This window comes from Podarcis pityusensis (genome assembly GCF_964106645.2).
Source record: "Podarcis pityusensis genome assembly, chromosome: 7".
Lineage (NCBI taxonomy): Eukaryota > Metazoa > Chordata > Lepidosauria > Squamata > Lacertidae > Podarcis > Podarcis pityusensis.
In genome coordinates this window covers 9303134-9318449 of record NC_138031.1, presented here as the reverse complement: position 1 = coordinate 9318449, position 15316 = coordinate 9303134, and the positions used below count along the sequence as shown (strand labels likewise).

The 15316-nt window shown below is 45.7% G+C and overlaps 1 protein-coding gene across 2 annotated transcripts in view; it reads left to right on the top strand.

The window, feature by feature from the left end:
* KHDRBS3 (KH RNA binding domain containing, signal transduction associated 3) overlaps positions 1-15316 on the top strand; it is a 119634-nt gene that overhangs the window by 93322 nt on the left and 10996 nt on the right. For both annotated transcript variants that reach the window (XM_081012755.1, XM_081012756.1), the window contains exon 8: positions 12793-12851. In XM_081012755.1, coding sequence (XP_080868881.1) covers positions 12793-12851 — 59 coding nt within the window. The remainder of the gene's footprint in view (positions 1-12792; positions 12852-15316) is intronic.

Here is a 15316-nt window from a genome sequence, read left to right as displayed (position 1 = left end):
AGCTTTCCTTTCAATGGTCAAATAAGATTCCAGCCTCTCTGGTAGTGAGGGAGAAGTTTGGGAATTGCAGACTCACTTTCTCTCACCAGAAACTTAGTTTGATGTAGTGGTCTAAATAAGAGCATCTCCTCTGCTGCCGTATCAATAGGTGTCTCTTAGCAAGCCACTGTCCACTCTCTTAGCCTTATTCTCTCTCTCCCTCAATTCAATATACTGTAGGGATAACAAAACTGATACAACATCACACAGTCTTTGTAGAGACCATTGCGACAATGTTTGTGAAGCATTTTGATCATTTAAAAAGCAATATGTAAATACTGTTCGATGTCATATAAGGAAGTATTTCATTAGTAGAATCGTAGAGTTGAAATCGTATAGTTAAAGCCATGGTTTTCCCGGTAGTGATGTATGGAATTGAGAGCTGGACCATAAAGAAGGCTGATCGCCGAAGAATTGATACTTTTGAATTATGGTGTTGGAGGAGACTCTTGAGAGTCCCATGGACTGCAAAAAGATCAAACCGATCCATTCTTAAGGAAATCAGCCCTGAGTGCTCACTGGGAGGACAGATCGTGAAGCTGAGGCTCCAATACTTTGGCCACCTCATGAGAAGAGAAGACTCCCTGGAAAAGACCCTGATGTTGGGAAAGATGGAGGGCACAAGGAGAAGGGGACAACAGAGGACGAGATGGCTGGACAGTGTTCTTGAAGCTACTAACATGAGTCTGACCAAACTGCGGGAGGCAGTGGAAGACAGGAGTGCGTGGCGTGCTTTGGTCCATGGGGTCACGAATAGTCGGACACGACTAAACAACTAAACAACAACAGAGTTGAAGGGGACTATGAGGGTCATCTAGTCCAACCACCTGTAATGCAGGAATCTTTTCGTCTGACATGGTTCTTGAATCCACAACGCTGAAGAGTCTTGTGCTCTACTGACTGAGGCTGGGAAGCCTGTGGCCCCTCCCATACAGCAGAGATTGGTACATTAGGGCAACTGAGGAACTGCCCTACCATTTTCAGGCAGCCCTCACCTTCCCCTTGTAAAATTCAGCAGGGAAGAGGACAAGTGTCATAACTAGAATAAGGTGCCACTGACTCCATCTGCTGTTGTCCTCTTTGCCTTCCACCCTACCAGTCCCAATGAGTACCACCCACCACCACCTCCAGGTTTTACTGGTCTCCAACTCCCATTAAACAAAGCTAGCATGGCCACTTGTTGGGGATGATGGGAGTTGGGAGTCTGACAACATCTCCAGGACCTCAAGTTCCCCACCACTGCAATAGAAAAACCAGCCCTTCTCCGAACAGTAGAACTCGAGCCAGTGGCGTCAAGTTACAAGGAATGAGATTCCAACTGAACATCAGGAAGAACTTTCTCACAGTAAGAGCTGTTCGATAGTGGAATGGACTCCCTCTGGAAGGGATGGACTCTTCTTCTTTGGGGGTTTATAAGCAGAGGTTGGACCTGCTTTGGATGCGTCAGTTGAGATTCCTGCATTGCCAGGTGTTGGACTGGATGACCCTTGGAAGCCCCTTCCAACTCAATGATTCTCACACATTCTAGACTGAAGAAGTGTGTGAGATTCTGCTTTTCAGGAGAGAAGAACTTTCCAGTTGCCAGTGTGGTATAGCAGTTGAAGTGTCTGATTAAGACATGGGAGACAAGAGTTCAAATCCTGACTCAGCCATGAGGCTCATTGGTTGATCTAGGGCTGTCACTGTCTCTCAGCCTAACCTACCTCCCAGGGTCATTGTAGGGATAAAATGGGGAGAGGAAAGAACCATGTACTCTGCCTTTAGCTCCTTGGTGGAAAGGTGGAATAGAAACATAATAGAAATAAACAAAAATTCACTGCCCATCAAGACCTACGGCCTCCCACTCTTCCTGTACCTTGGCACCAATCCGCAGTAATTAATTCAGAATAAAGCAAGCAATTGGAGCAGAATTTTGTCATTTCATTGTGTCGTATTCAAGCCTGACAGGTGTACTGGACAGTATATTCAAGCCCCCTTCCTCACACTTGATATAGACAGAGCATTTTTGGTGTTTAGCTAAAATAAGATTTAGAACGAACAATCCAAAGAATTACCCACGTTGATGAAACAGTATCGCGGAGGGGGCTGAGGCCTGCAGTTCTCAGAGGAAAAAGGGGGGGGGGAGAGTAGAATACTCGGTTGGCGGCTGTCCTAATCGCATTCATGTTCATAGCTTGTGGAAGAACCATGGGGAATTGGGGTTTGGTAGAACTGCCAACACAGAGAAGAATCGAAGATCAAGGTTGATGTTATCTCTGGTGCCAGACAAGAGCATCATTAATACTACACAAGCATAAAAGGCAGCAAGCTGAATTAATGGGAAGATCTCTGTGACTGTTAGGTGGAAGTTGCCATGTTTAAGGGCAGGGGAGACTGAAATATCTCTTCATTTGAACAACTTTGGCTGCCTCGTGCATCACTTTTATTTAGGTGTATACCTAAACTATTATAAGTGCGTATTTGAAAAAAATGCAAAGTTCTAGTGAATACAGACTTGTCTTTGCAGAAGTGCAGTGGGTTGTTGAATATTACTATATCTGATATAAAGTTGCTTCTTTAAAAGTCATATTTTTATTATGACTTAATTTGTACTGGATCGGATTGTTACAAGAACTTTGCTGCATATTTTTGTTGGTTCTTCAGCTTGTTGTAGACCGCCTTGTGTATAGAAAGGCGGTATACAGATTAAACGTAGAATGAGATCAAACGACAAAGCCCTTGGGTTGTGTTAGAAAAATGTGTGTTTTCAAGTTTAGCAGAATTCCATTGGGCAGCCAGTACTTTTCCTGGTTTACATCTCAGTGGCTCTTGATGTAACATGAATAGGCAGTTCTCTTTCTATGTGACTGGATGCTTTGGACTTGAGGCTCTGTTGAGCCAGAACTCAGAATATTTTTACCTTGAGCTTCCCAGTAGTACCACACAAGCTCTCATGTTAAGCACTGCACAGAGGCCTTTGCAAAGGTCAAGCAGATCCACAGTAGCTAAACAGCTAGAGCAGTTGACCCAAGGAGCTGAACTTGGTATAATAGCAAGGCGGTGCTGGGCACTCTTACCAACAGCTGGATTAGCAGCTGTACAGAAGATGCAGGCCGTTTCTGTTAATACGTACAGTGGTGCCTTGCAAGACGAAATTAATCCGTTCCGCGAGTGTCTTCGTCTAGCGGTTTTTTCGTCTTGCGAAGCAACCCTATTAGCGGCTTAACGGATTAGCGCTATTAGCGGTTTAGCAGCTATTAAAGGCTTAGCGGATTAGCTGCTAAAAGGCTATTAAAGGCTTAACGGCTTAGATAAGGGGGGGGGGGAGCGAAAAAAAAATCTCAAGACTCGCAAGACATTTTCGTCTTGCGAAGCAAGCCCATAGGGAAATTCGTCCTGCGAAGCAACTCAAAAACGGAAAACCCTTTCATCTAGCGGGTTTTCCGTCTTGCGAGGCATTCGTCTTCCGGGACACCACTGTAATGTGTTGCATTGTCCTCACTTAGCATATTCTAAAATCACTGCAGCACATCTTGCTTCCCACTCACCCCGGGAAAATTGTTTTCGTTCCTCTTCAGAGGAAGAGTGTTTTAAGTATAGAACTGCAACTCCCGTGCTCCCCAGCTGGCACAACCAGTAGTCAGGGATAAGAATTAGAATTTTATTATTTATACCCTGCCATCTGTGTGGGTTGCCCTAGCCACTCTTTGTGGCTTCCAACATATACAAAAACATTACACATTTAAAAAAGGGCTGCTTTCAGATGTCTTCTAAAGGTTAAGAAGTGACATGTCTTCTTGACACTTGATGTAAGGGCGTTCCATAGGGAGGGCACCACTACTGAGAAGGTGCTCTGCCTGGTTCCCTGTAGCTTCACTTCTCACAGTGAAGGAACTGCCAGAAGGCCCTCGGAGCTGGACCTCAGTGTCCGGGCTGAACGATGAGGGTGGAGACGCTCCTTCAGGTATACAGGGCCAAGACCCTTTAGGGCCTTAAAGGTCAGCACCAACACTTTGAATTGTGCTCAGAAAAGTACTGGGAGCCAATGTAGATCCTTTAGAATCAGTGTTAATATGGTCCTGGCGGCCGCTCCCAGTCACCAGTGTAGAATCATAGAATCATAGAATCATAGAATCATAGAGTTGGAAGAGACCACAAGGGCCATCGAGTCCAACCCCCTGCCAAGCAGGAAACACCATCAGAGCACTCCTGACATATGCTTGTCAAGCCTCTGCTTAAAGACCTCCAAAGAAGGAGACTCCACCACACTCCTTGGCAGCAAATTCCACTGTCGAACAGCTCTTACTGTCAGGAAGTTCTTCCTAATGTTTAGGTGGAATCTTCTTTCTTGTAGTTTGGATCCATTGCTCCGTGTCTGCTTCTCTGGAGCAGCAGAAAACAACCTTTCTCCCTCCTCTATGTGACATCCTTTTATATATTTGAACATGGCTATCATATCACCCCTTAACCTCCTCTTCTCCAGGCTAAACATGCCCAGCTCTCTTAGCCGTTCCTCATAAGGCATCGTTTCCAGGCCTTTGACCATTTTGGTTGCCCTCCTCTGGACCCGTTCCAGTTTGTCAGTGTCCTTCTTGAACTGTGGTGCCCAGAACTGGACACAGTACTCCAGGTGAGGTCTGACCAGAGCAGAATACAGTGGCACTATTACTTCCCTTGATCTAGATGCTATACTCCTATTGATGCAGCCCAGAATTGCATTGGCTTTTTTAGCTGCCGCGTCACACTGTTGGCTCATGTCAAGTTTGTGGTCAACCAAGACTCCTAGATCCTTTTCACATGTACTGCTCTCAACCAGGTGTCACCCATCTTGTATTTGTGCCTCTCATTTTTTTTGCCCAAGTGCAATACTTTACATTTCTCCCTGTTAAAATTCATCTTGTTTGTTTTGGCCCAGTTCTCTAATCTGTCAAGGTCGTTTTGAAGTGTGATCCTGTCCTCTGGGGTGTTAGCCACCCCTCCCAATTTGGTGTCATCTGCAAATTTGATCAGGATGCCCTTGAGTCCATCATCCAAGTCGTTGATAAAGATGTTGAATAAGACCGGGCCCAAGACAGAACCCTGTGGCACCCCACTAGTCACTCTTCTCCAGGATGAAGAGGAACCATTGATGATCACCCTTTGGGTTCGGTCAGTCAGCCAGTTACAAATCCACTGAGTGGTAGCATAGTCAAGACCACATTTTACCAGCTTCTTTACAAGGATATCATGAGGCACCTTGTCAAATGCCTTGCTGAAATCAAGGTAGGCTACATCCACTGCGTTCCCTTCATCTACCAGGCTTGTAATTCTGTCAAAAAACAAGATCAGGTTAGTCTGACATGACTTATTTTTCAGAAATCCATGCTGACTATTGGTGATCACAGCATTCCTTTCTAGGTGCTCACAGACTGTTTGCTTAATGATCTGCTCCAGAATCTTCCCTGGTATTGATGTCAGACTGACCGGGCGGTAATTATTTGGGTCCTTTCTTTTCCCCTTTTTGAAAATAGGGACAACATTTGCTCTCCTCCAGTCTGCCGGAACTTCGCCTGTTCTCCAGGAATTCTCAAAGATGACTGCCAGTGGTTCTGAGATCACATCTGCCAGTTCTTTTAATACTCTTGGATGCAGGTCATCTGGCCCTGGAGACTTGAATACATCTAAACTAGCCAAGTATTCTTGTACTATCTCCTTAGTTATTCTGGGCTGTGTTTCCTTTGCTGAATCATTTGCTCCAAATTCTTCAGGTCGGGCATTGTTTTCTTTATCGGAGAAGACTGAGGCAAAGAAGGCATTGAGGATTTCAGCCCTTTCTGTGTCCCCTGTTTGCATTTCACCATCTTCTCCTCTGAGTGACCCCACTGTTTCTTTGTTCTTCCTTTTGCTACGAACATACCCATAAAAGCCTTTTTTGTTGCTTTTAACCTCTCTAGCAAGCCTGAGTTCATTCTGTGCTTTAGCTTTTCTGACTTTGTGTCTACACGTGCTGGCTATTTGTTTGAATTCCTCTTTGGTGGTTTCCCCCCTTTTCCATTTTTTGTACACATCCTTTTTTAATCTTAACTCAGTTAAAAGTTCTTTAGATAGCCACCCTGGCTTCTTTAGGCACCTTCCATGTTTCCGTGTCATTGGTATTGCCTGACGTTGTGCTTTTACTATCTCCCTCTTAACAAACTCCCAGCCATCATGAACTCTCTTTCCTTTTAGTATTACTGTCCATGGGATCTCACCCAGCACTTCCCTAAGTTTTATGAAGTCGGCTTTCTTAAAGTCAAGAAATTGAATCCTAGTATGCTTGGCTGCTCCTTTCCGCTGTATAGTAAACTTCAGAAGAGCATGATCACTCGCGCCTAATGATCCTTCCACTTCTACCCCACTAACCAGGTCATCAACATTGGTTAGGACCAGATCTAAAATGGCTGTTCCTCTTGTTGCTTCTGCCACTTTCTGGACAATGAAGTTGTCTGCAAGGCCAGTGAGGAATCTGTTTGACCTTATGCTCTTGGCTGAGTTTGACATCCAACAAATATCCGGGTAATTGAAGTCCCCCATTACTACTATCTCCCTTCCTTTTGCATGCTTGGCCATCTGTTCCAGGAAGCCATCATCTATGTCCTCCGTTTGGCTTGGGGATCTATAGTAAACTCCCACAATGAGGTCACTGTTATTCTTCTCTCCCTTAATTTTGACCCAAATGCTCTCACTTTGGCTTTGAGGTTCTAAATCTTGGATCTCTTCACAGGTATACACATCCCTGACATATAACGCCACTCCTCCTCCTTTCTTGTCTGGTCTGTTTCTCTGAAATAGATTGTATCCCTCCATTATTACATTCCAATCGTGGGACTTATCCCACCAGGTTTCAGTGATGCCTATTATGTCATATTTAGTTTGCTGTACCAAGAGCTCAAGCTCATCTTGTTTATTTCCCATGCTTTGTGCATTAGTGTACAGACATTGAAGTCCATTAATCATTCCCCTGTGTCTCTTATTTAAGGATTTTTTCCTCCCACCACTAGGTCTGTGTGCTGTTTGCTCCATTTGGTCTATGACATTTGGATGATGATCATCTTCATCAATTGATAGACTCCTACCTTCAGGAGCACTGTCTCCCTCCCCCACATTAGTCAGTTTAAAGCCCTCCTGATGAGGTTTCTGAGATTTTTGGCAAAAACATTTCTCCCAACCGTTGTGAGGTGCAGCCCATCGCTTGCCAGAAGTCCATCTTCAAGAAACTGCAGTCCGTGATCTAAGAATCCAAACCGTTCCTGTTTACACCATTTGCGAAGCCAGCTGTTCACTTCCACTATTTTCCCCTCTCTCCCTGGGCCACGTCGTTCAACTGGGAGGACAGATGAGATGACAATTTGTGCATTTAATTGCTTCAATTTCCTGCCCAGAGCCTCGTAGTCTCTTTTGATCTTCTGGAGGCTATTGCTTGCAGTGTCATTGGTTCCCACATGAACCAAGAGGATGGGGTATTTGTCAGTGGGTTTTATGATTCCTTGCAGTCGTTCAGTTACATCTTGGATCTTAGCCCCGGGGAGACAGCACACTTCCCGAGACATCTTGTCAGGCCCACACATCACTGCTTCTGTTCCCCTCAGTAGGGAATCCCCTATCACCACTACACGCCTCCTCTTAGGTTTGGTCGGGGTTCTTCCGTGAGCTGCCCGTTCCAAGGTCGCCTGCACATTCCCTGAGGACTGACTTTGCTGCTCGTCTTCATATACCTGATCGACTGTAATGAGGGAGAGATCCTCAAATGGAGTCTGCTCATCGTCTTCCATGCTAGGGGAGAGGACCTCAAAGCGATTGTGTATTTCTAAACAATCAGAGCGAACCCTGGGCCTCCTACTTCTTTGAGTCACATTTCTCCATATATCTGGCTCCTGTGTTGGTGAACTAGCCTCCTTCTCAGGGGAGTCCTCTGTCTCCTCCTTGGTGGAGACGGTGTGCTCTGTTGCTTCCAAGAAGAGCTCCAGCTCTCTAATTCTTTGGAGCGTAGCTACACGTTCCTCCAGTTGCTGGACTTTGTCTTTTAAGAGGGCAATCAACATGCAATTGCTGCAGGTAAAGCTGCCTGCAACCTTTGGCAAGATGGCAAACATTGTGCAGGAACCGCAGGCGACTGCAGCTGTTCCCTCCCCCTCCATCTTGAGAACGTGTCGTTGGGGGTGGCTACAGTGGTCCTCCATCATAAAAAGCGTGAAGACAGGAAAAATAACTCCCCCCACAAAAAACCTAGGTCTCCCCCAACAAACGTTTGTAGCAGCTGCATTCTGGATTAGCTATCGTTTCTGGGTCACCTTCAAAGGTAGCCCCACGTAGAGCGCATTGCAGTAGTCCAAGTGGGAGATAACCACTCTGGCAAGACAGTGTGCAATCAGGTAGGGTCTCAGTTGCATACCAGATGGAGGTGGTAGACAGCCACCCTGGACACAGAATTGACCTGTGTCTCCATGGACAGTTGTGAGTCCAAAATAACTCCCAGGTTGTGCACCTTGTCCTGGACGTTGTGGGATGATGGACGTTGTAATGTGAAACATCAGGGGAGTGCCACACTGGGACAGGTGCCTCTCTTGATGAGTGCAATCTCTAGTTGGAATGTATTTGCCTAATATTGGGTTGGATAGCCATCACAGCCCTTCCATAGTTAAGGCAAGCAATCTGTGCTCCCAGCGCTCATCTTCTCTTATGTATTGTTCATTCAACTGTTCCTGTGGATTGATTGAGGGGAGAACGTTGACTGATCCATGGAGAAAACCGGCCCATTTCAGCCCTGTAGCACTGCACTCTCCTCTAAAGCTTGCCTTCTCCTCCGAGGTGGCTTTGCTTTTTGCGGCAGTGTTTTTATTTTGATTTGTCTGCCACCCTGGGCGATGTGTTGGAAAGGCAGAACGCGAGGAGCACGAACAAATAAAATCTCATCGATTCTGACAGCTTGTTTCCAAAGTGGTTTTTAGCATATTTATTATTTTTATACAGAGGCTTCTGATTAGGATGGACGCATTCTGAATTCCCGTACTTTACCGCTATTTCTGCTCAGGCACTTTCTCCGAGGCTGAAACCCTATACGTTATTTAAATAAACAAATGAGCCCTGGATTGCAAAATTCAACACCAAGCAAGTACACAGCTAGTGGGGTATGTTCAGCTTGGCAGGTTGCAAGTTGTTTAAGCCTGTGCAGTTTTTTAACAAGTGATCGTTCTCCCTCTTTGGCTCATGAATGATTGCGGGACTTGGTTTTTCTTCCCCGCCTAATAGCTTTTCCTCACTGTATAAAACTTGCTCTTATTTCTTGAGGTCCAAGGACAGGAACTTGTCATGGGGTAGAAGGGAACCGGTGAAGGTCCCTTGTTGTCTTAAGCAAGTCTGTGAGCACTTGTATGTGTGACCCAAAAGATTATTGTGACCCAAAGGATTATTGGCACCCAGAAAGAGTGACTGAGAACTAGCTGCACGTCACATTGCACTCTCTTTCCAGTGAATGTTTCCTGGCAGGTTAGCTTGGGATAGATGCATGGTCTTCATGCTTTCAGTAAAACTTGCAGCTTGTCCTCAGGCCAGCACAGTTCCCATTGTGCAAGTGCTACACATTGTGTGACTCTCAAGATTGGCAGCCTACACAACAAGTTTTCCTGAAGCTGCCCACTTCTGTTTTCTGAGGCCGTGCCTCTTAGCATGTGCAGAGTGCCAGCAATGTTAGAAATTAGCCAGGCTCATTTTGGAACTGGCTCCAAATTGCGTGTGGAGATCTCTGGATGCCAGACTGGCAACTGGGGAAAGCAGAATATCCCTTAGAGAAGGATCTGTAATATTTTCCTTGAAGCCTGTATTCATTTTATTCTGGATGTTTATATTTGATGTGCCAGCATTTGAGATTTGTTCTTTAAAATATAAAGCGGCATAGAAACGAAATTAACTACAACAACCATACAAACCTCAATGTAAAAAGAAAAAAAAGTGCCTAGACATTCCATTGTGGCAACCATAACCTAAGTTTAAGGTGCCATTTAGTGATTAGAGTTTATATCTAATCTAATCTAATCTAATTATATCTGAGTTTCTGAGTGCCAGACGTTTTAAGGGACCTAATGTCAGCTTGTGCAGAGTGTGTTTTTTCCCCTTTTTACAGAAGGCTTAAAAAAAAACCCTAAAAACTTTTATAATAATAGACCCATTGAACATCCATTCCCCCCCCCCCCCCCCAGGCCTGGTAGGTGAACTCCTGGCCAGGATGCACCCCTTAAATTTCCCCTGTGGCCAGCTAGGTATATTTCGGTTGTGCCTCACTTGCTCTTGCCACCTTCCGTAAAGTTCCCATATTTAAGAAGTAGCCAGGTTCATTTCAATCTGCCTGCAAAATGGAGGCTTACAGGAGCACAATTCAATTACGTGTTGGGTGGGCTGAGAAGGGTAAATGCAGGCCGCACTCAAGCAAACAGCTCCAGCCACCTCGCGTTATAACTTTCTGATGTGGTTATTGGCGCTGAAGGGTCTGCCTGCTAATAAAGTTTTGAGGATTTCCCCCCGCCCTCCAGATACCTTCAATGTAAATAAGCGAATTTTCCCTTCCCACCAAGGATTATTGGTTTTGCTGTTTACATGCCACGAAAGGCAAGTCGCTTTCGGTTTAACAGGCACTTAGGTTTGTAAAATGAAGCCCAGCCAAAGTAATTCTGACAGGATTGACAGGTAAGGGGACGGGGGCTCAGCTGCTTTCAGGCCTGCAGACGTGATGAGTCGTACAATAAGTAATCGGATACTGTATGGAACGATAGCAAATGTCAGTATAAAATTCTCTTATCAAAATACGAGTGTGCGTTGGGCGGGGGGTTGCTTTCGTGGAATTAAAAAGTGATGCTGCAACCTGCCCTGCTATAAAGATTTTAGGTGGTTCCTTTTGATCTGGCTATGTTTCTGGAAACCTTCTTTGGGTTTCCTCAGTGAGGAGATGGCTTGGAGGAAAGATTGTCCACAATTATCAATCACCCTCCATTTAATGCGCATCCTCTAGAGCATGCATGTCCAACTTGAGATCTACTCCCACTATTAAAAAAAAACTGGCAGTTGAGTTTTTCTTTGCAGGGCGAGAAGGTCCTGTGATCTACCAGTAGATCACAATCTACCTGTTGGATGGCCCGGCTCTCTTATCTCAATTAGCTGGGTGAAGAGACAGAAAAATGTTGCCAGTCAAGGCCAAGTCATAATAGACCAGTTAGCCGCTTGACCCAACAGCATGCAAGAGCCCCTCTGTTTTCTTTCTAATGTGCTTGAAACAACTTGCCTTTGTGAACCAATTTGTCCACTAATTGCAGAATAATTCAGATCAGCAAAGCAGGTATAAAAAGGCCTTTCTCTTTTCCTCATTAAGAGGCCAGAGATGGAGGACTTTTGTGCTGTGACCTCCCATCAATGGCACCACCCTCCCATGGTGGTTTGTCTGGCTGCTTCCCATTATGCGCCAGATGAAAGCCTTTTCATTCTCCCAGGCTTTTAGAGTATTGCAAAACGTAGCTGATCGCTTCTGTTTCATCTGCCGGTGGTTTTTATCGCGTGTTTTATGTTATTATCATGTGTTGATGGATTAAATTTGTGAACTGCTTTGGACCCAATTCTGGTAAAAAAAACAACAAAACACACAAACATATTTCAGCTGACCTGGCTTCGTGTAAAACATCTTGAACCCCTTATGAACATAATACAGTGGTACCTCTGGATGTGAACGGGATCCATTCTGGATCCCCATTTGCATCCAGAGCAGAACTCAACCCGTGTCTGCGTATGCGCGGGTCGCGGTCCGCCGCTTCTGAGCATGTGCGTGACTTCATTTTGAGCGTCTGCGCATGCACGAGCGGTGAAACCCGGAAGTAACGCATTCCATTACTTCCGGGTCGCCGCAGAGCATAACCTGAAAACACTCAACCTGAAGCGACTTTAACCCGAGGTATGATGGTAGAGCTGTTTTACACAGAGCCACATGATCGCTCCACCCAGCCCAGAACTGTCTGTTCAGCTGGGAAATGGATCTCAAAGGGTAAAATATTCCCAAGCCCTGTTCAATGAGACCCCCACTTTGGGCTGGAGCTGTAGGGAATGGAACCTGGGACTTTCTGCTTACAATGCAATGGCCCTTATCCTTGAGCAGTGGCCCAAGTTTGAGCCAAGGAACATCCCAGATTTATTTATTTTTAAAATATGCGGCTAGTAATATAATTCAATAGACCCAGGGCAATGTATATTTTATTTGCATAAATAATTTCTATGCCAGTTTACAATTCTGCTCGGGAGGTGGAGGTTCAGGGAGGGGAAGGATCTAAGCAATTATAAAAAATTGGTGATAGGCAGGAAAAGAGAGGAAAGGAAAGCTCCCAGGTGGGAGCTAGGATGGTCCACCACTCTCTGTGTGAGATAAGGCTTAAGTGTGTTCTGTTTTTATTTACATTAGTTCATTTTTAATTGTATTATGAAAAGCGTTAATAAAATTTTATAGATTTTTTTTTATCAGTCGCTTCTGTGCAGGAATAGCCAGCATGGTGTGTTGCAGATAGCCATTGGTCAGTGGTGATGGGAGTTGTAGTCCATCCACATATGGAGGGCGCCACATAGGTGACCCCTGCCCAGGTAGCAGGTTCGGCATTGGTTTTTGAGTGGGCGGGGGGGGGGGACCCGGCTGCAAAAAGCACATTCTCACAAGCTCTTGTGAGCTGTGTTCCTGCTGTATCACAATTCTTTTATTAACAGCTGGATTGTTTTTCTCTTTCCAAACAGTGGTGGCGATTACTATGATTACGCCCATGGCCTGAGTGACGACACATACGATTCTTACAGTGAGTAACTTTCATGTTCTGGGAGAAGCGAATTTCATGTAAAAAGAGAATGGTTCTCAGGCATTTTGAATTTGCTGCCTTGCATGAAAAAGAAAAATCGGCTCTCACATCTGCACACTACAAGATACCGTCTCCACCGAAGCGGCAGATTTCATTGTGCATGCCATGGAGGAAATGGGTAGAGAAACGTTTTTCTCCATCTTTCATAATACTAGAACCCATCCCAGGATAGGCCAAAGAAGCTGAACATTCAGAATCGCAGTTGCTGGGGAGTATGAGTGAGTGAGGTCTTTTGCCTTCTTGTCCTGTTAGTGCGCTTCTTGTCAACATCTGGCCGGTCAGTGTGAGAACAGAATGCAGGACCAGACAGGCCTGGTCTGATCCAGCAGGGCATTTTTGTGTTCTTGCTGCCTGGAGTTCTCCTGTCTTGCAAATGCTTCTTTCACTTTCCCTTGTTGCCAACTGCCACCACCCAACATGGTAATTTCCCACTCGTGCATGAACACACACACACACACACACACACACATACATACACACACACACACACACGGCAAACAGTCTGGCCTGTGCACAACATCGGCTGGACAAACTTTAGCATAGCCAACAGGTGCCTCCCAATTTAAGGTGCTTTGTTTCGTTTCATGAGTAGCGCTGAGCCAAGTCAGGTATCTCTGAACGTCCCCAACAAAGAGTTTAACGGAGCTCAGCTCACTGGTTTCTCCTTCCATGTTGCTGCTACTATTCACTTCCTTTTGATCTCCCTGGGAGACTGCAAACATGTGCTAATACAAATAATGTTATTAATACGGTAAAGGTAAAGGGACCCCTGACCATTAGGTCCAGTCGTGGCCAACTCTGGGGTTGTGGCGCTCATCTCGCTTTATTGGCCGAGGGAGCCGGCGTACAGCTTCCGGGTCATGTGGCCAGCATGACTAAGCCGCTTCTGGCCAACCAGAGCAGCGCACAGAAACGCCGTTTACCTTCCTGCTGGAGTGGTACCTATTTAGCTACTTGCCCTTTGACGTGCTTTCAAACTGCTAGGTTGGCAGGAGCAGGGACAGAGCAATGGGAGCTCACCCCGTCACGGGAATTTGAACCGCTGACCTTCTGATCAGCAAGTCCTAGGCCTGTGGTTTAACCCACAGTGCCACCCGTGTCCCTAATGTTATTAATACCTACACATAAATCCATACGCTGTATATAATAATGTTTTTAAAGTAGTACAAGCTTTAAAAAAGTGCGCAAGGGAGAGAAGCCTCAAGGACTTTTTTATCATCAGGGTTTCCCAAACCTGGGTCTCCAGCTCTTTTGGGGGCTACAACTCCCATGATTCTTAGGTAGCAGGACCAGTGGTCAAGGGATGATGGGAGTTGTAGTTCAAAAACAGCTGGAGATCCAAGTTGTGGAAACACTGTTCTAAATCCTGATAGAGGGCAAAGCGTAAGGAGAGATGAAAATGTGCAAATTCAGTTCCACATATTTACGCTTCATTTCAGTTGATAGAGGAGGACTTAAGCTAAAGGATACACATAAGAGGAGCCATTTGAGGTAGCGATTAACAAATAGAGAGAGTAGCCAAATTCTCCCAGTTGTGGAATGAATTAGCCATGGGCATAGAATGGGACGCGGGTGGCGCTGTGGGTTAAACCACAGAGCCTAGGACTTGCCGATCAGAAGGTCGGCAGCTCGAATCCCCACGACGGGGTGAGCTCCCATTTCACAGTCCCAGCTCCTGCCAACCTAGCAGTTCAAAAGCACGTCAAAGTGCAAGTAGATAAATAGGTACCGCTCCGGCGGGAAGGTAAATGGCGTTTCTGTGCGCTGCTCTGGTTGGCCAGAAGTGGCTTAGTCATGTTGGCCACATGACCCGGAAGCTGTACGCCGGCTCCCTCGGCCAGTAAAGTGAGATGAGCTCCACAACCCCAGAGTCGGCCATGACTGGACCTAATGGTCAGGGGTCCCTTTACCCTTTACCTTTATAGAACAGGTGTGTCATGATGTCTGAGAGCCTGCCCTCTAGCTTCTGGGTATACCAAGCCGCTGCCTGAGTCTCCTTGGCTTGAGCTGGTGTGTCTGGATGTATGAAAGTGCCCTTGACCTCATTCTTAACTCAAGTTTCTTGCTGAATATTTTTAACGCTTCTCACTTGGCCTGCGGGGTTTCCCCCCACCCCCAATGCTTTAGCTTTGCTTTTCTGCGCCACTTGAATGAATTCGAGGAGGTAGGTCATTAAACAGAGGTTATATAAAAAAAAGGGTGCTTTAGGTAGGCAGAAGGGAAAAAGAGGAGCTGGGGTTCTTGTTGATAAAGAATAATTTCCAGAGCAGAACCCACATGCTACTCGACGGAGATTAATTAAAAACACACACGCACACGCGCCGGAGTGCAGAGGTGACAGGTTTAATTAAAGAAATCTGTGTCGGATTAGACACACAAAGCATGTTAAGAGACACCTTTGCTTT